At 49.6% G+C, this 2,365-nt stretch overlaps 1 protein-coding gene across 1 annotated transcript in view; it reads right to left on the bottom strand.

The window, feature by feature from the left end:
- Positions 1-2,365, bottom strand: part of upf2 (UPF2 regulator of nonsense mediated mRNA decay) — a gene marked incomplete at its 3' end in the record, with an annotated part of 17,060 nt that overhangs the window by 1,463 nt on the left and 13,232 nt on the right. Inside the window, 5 exon segments of the mRNA XM_084338861.1 lie at positions 486-565; positions 568-598; positions 693-801; positions 2,005-2,017; positions 2,020-2,089. Coding sequence (XP_084194987.1) covers positions 486-565; positions 568-598; positions 693-801; positions 2,005-2,017; positions 2,020-2,089 — 303 coding nt within the window.

Genomic DNA, 2,365 nt, shown 5'->3' with positions numbered 1-2,365 from the left:
TGACGCCCGTTTCCCCCCCCACACCACCCTACCTTGAGACAGTGATGCCCGTTTCCCCCCCACACCCACCCTACCTTGAGACAGTGATGCCCGTTTCCCCCCCACACCCACCCTACCTTGAGACAGTGACGCCCGTTTCCCCCCCACACCCACCCTACCTTGAGACAGTGACGCCCGTTTCCCCCCCACCCCCACCCTACTTGATACAGTGACGCCCGTTTCCCCCCAACCCCCCTACCTTGAGACAGTGACGCCGTTTCCCCCCCCACACCCACCCTACCTTGAGACAGTGACGCCCGTTTCCCCCCACACCCACCCTACCTTGAGACAGTGACGCCCGTTTCCCCCCCACACCCACCCTACCTTGAGACAGTGACGCCGTTCCCCCCACACCCACCCTACCTTGAGACAGTGACGCCCGTTTCCCCCCCACACCCACCCTACCTTGAGACAGTGACGCCCGTTTCCCCCCCACACCACCCTACCTTGAGACAGTGAAGAGTGTCCGTTTTGGTGAACATCTTGAATTTCGCCAGTTCCCCGATGAATCGCACCGTTTTGTTTTGGTCTCGATGTTGATCTGGTCCTTCTTCCGTATCTGCAGAGGGTGAATCACAGGGTTGGCACCGTGTATCTGGGTGTTACTCTAGTGGAGAGAGGAGCCGGTGGTGGTGCGGTGCGGTGAGACCTACGTGGAACCTGAAGTCCCCCTTCAGCATGGAGCACAGGTCCTCGGCCACGTCCGACATGCAGGGGTGCAGGCTGGCCACCAGGCGCGAGTAGAAGGGCAGGAGGTCCAACCTGCGAGGGGCAGAGAACCACCGTGGCTTGGATGCCTTTCGCTTTTTCATTTCAAACCCTCAGATCAAATGACCACCCTGTTCATTACACACGTTGTACTAACCCTAACCCTAACTAACCCTAACCCTAACTCTGTTCATTACACACGTTGTACGTTGCATTTTACATGTGGTCACTGAGCCGACGCCTTATCCAAAGGGACTTACGAGTTCTCCACGACAGGTCAGCAGATGCCCGTCAGACAGTGTTACTACAGTCTTGAGCGCATAGTAGTAAAGACATATTAGCATAGTAGGTATTAATATAGGCAAGGAAGATTATTTAGTAGCAAAGTGCATGATGGTTTTTTTAAGCCTTGGTTCATACGAAGGGTCACTTTGTGTATACCGTTCACCTTTACTTGTACTCTTAGTATACATTCAGATTCAAAGTCTTTATTTCCTAGATTTATTGTAACGTATAATATAACCAATAGGGCATACAGGACCTCATCTGTAACTTTGTTTTTATATTCAGAGTTGTATTGCCTATATCTATTACCCTGCCCATACCTGTACCCCCCCCCCCCCCCCATGCTGCTATGCTCCCCAAAGGGGATCAGTAAAGGAAGATCTCATCTCGTCTTATTTGTGTGAGGGGGAGTGAGGAGGTACACACTGGAATGAGGATGCCTCGCCATGACGACGTGAAATAAACAAGAGTCCTAACGGCACAACTCCAGGCTCTTGGCCAGAGATCGCTAGGAATCTAGCACATCCTCAAAACTCACATTTACACCGCAAGCCACAGTGTGTATCACAAGCCTACTCAGCATAAAATCACATTTAATCATTTTGTCCAAATGTGGTTAATCTTATTTTAGTCAATAACTTTCCATCTTTACTTTAGAATTTAGTTTTTTATAAAAAGACGTCTTATTTGGGTCTGAATGATCAGACTTGATCACTCGCTCCAGCGTGCTGCCTTGAGGGTTGAGGGTGTAGTGTAGTGTGTAGGGAACGTGACCTGAAGCATTTACGCTTTGGACCGACACACGGCATCCGGTTTCAATGGGGGGCAAGAACGATGAATGGTATCCAGGCTGTCTGAGTGCCCTCGCTCTCTTTAGCTCCAAAAACTAGGACCACAGCACCACCTGGTGGAGGCGATCAGAACAATCACACACCCGCCGAGATCAACTGTGGGATAATGTGCATTCTTTACCTCTGTCTGGGACGGTGAAGAGGGCGCGGACCAGCTTCCTGCGGTTGGACTTGGTGTTCATGTTCATGCAGAAGTCCATGGCAGCCTGTGAGGAGACACACAGTGACAGTCTCTCTCATATAGACTTACTGGATCAACTATTACAGGACAGTCTCTCTCATATAGACTTACTGTATTAACTATTAGAGGACAGTCCTCTCTCATATAGACTTACTGTATCAACTATACAGGACAGTCTCTCTCATATAGACTTACTGTATTAACTATTAGAGGACAGTCTCTCTCATATAGACTTACTGTATTAACTATTAGAGGACAGTCTCTCTCATATAGACTTACTGTATCAACTATTACAGGACAG

This window comes from Notolepis coatsorum, assembly GCF_963971535.1.
Source record: "Notolepis coatsorum genome assembly, contig: SCAFFOLD_93, whole genome shotgun sequence".
Classification (NCBI taxonomy): Eukaryota; Metazoa; Chordata; class Actinopteri; order Aulopiformes; family Paralepididae; genus Notolepis; species Notolepis coatsorum.
Note: the sequence above shows the minus strand (reverse complement) of the source record. Positions and strands in the feature narration are given on the sequence as shown.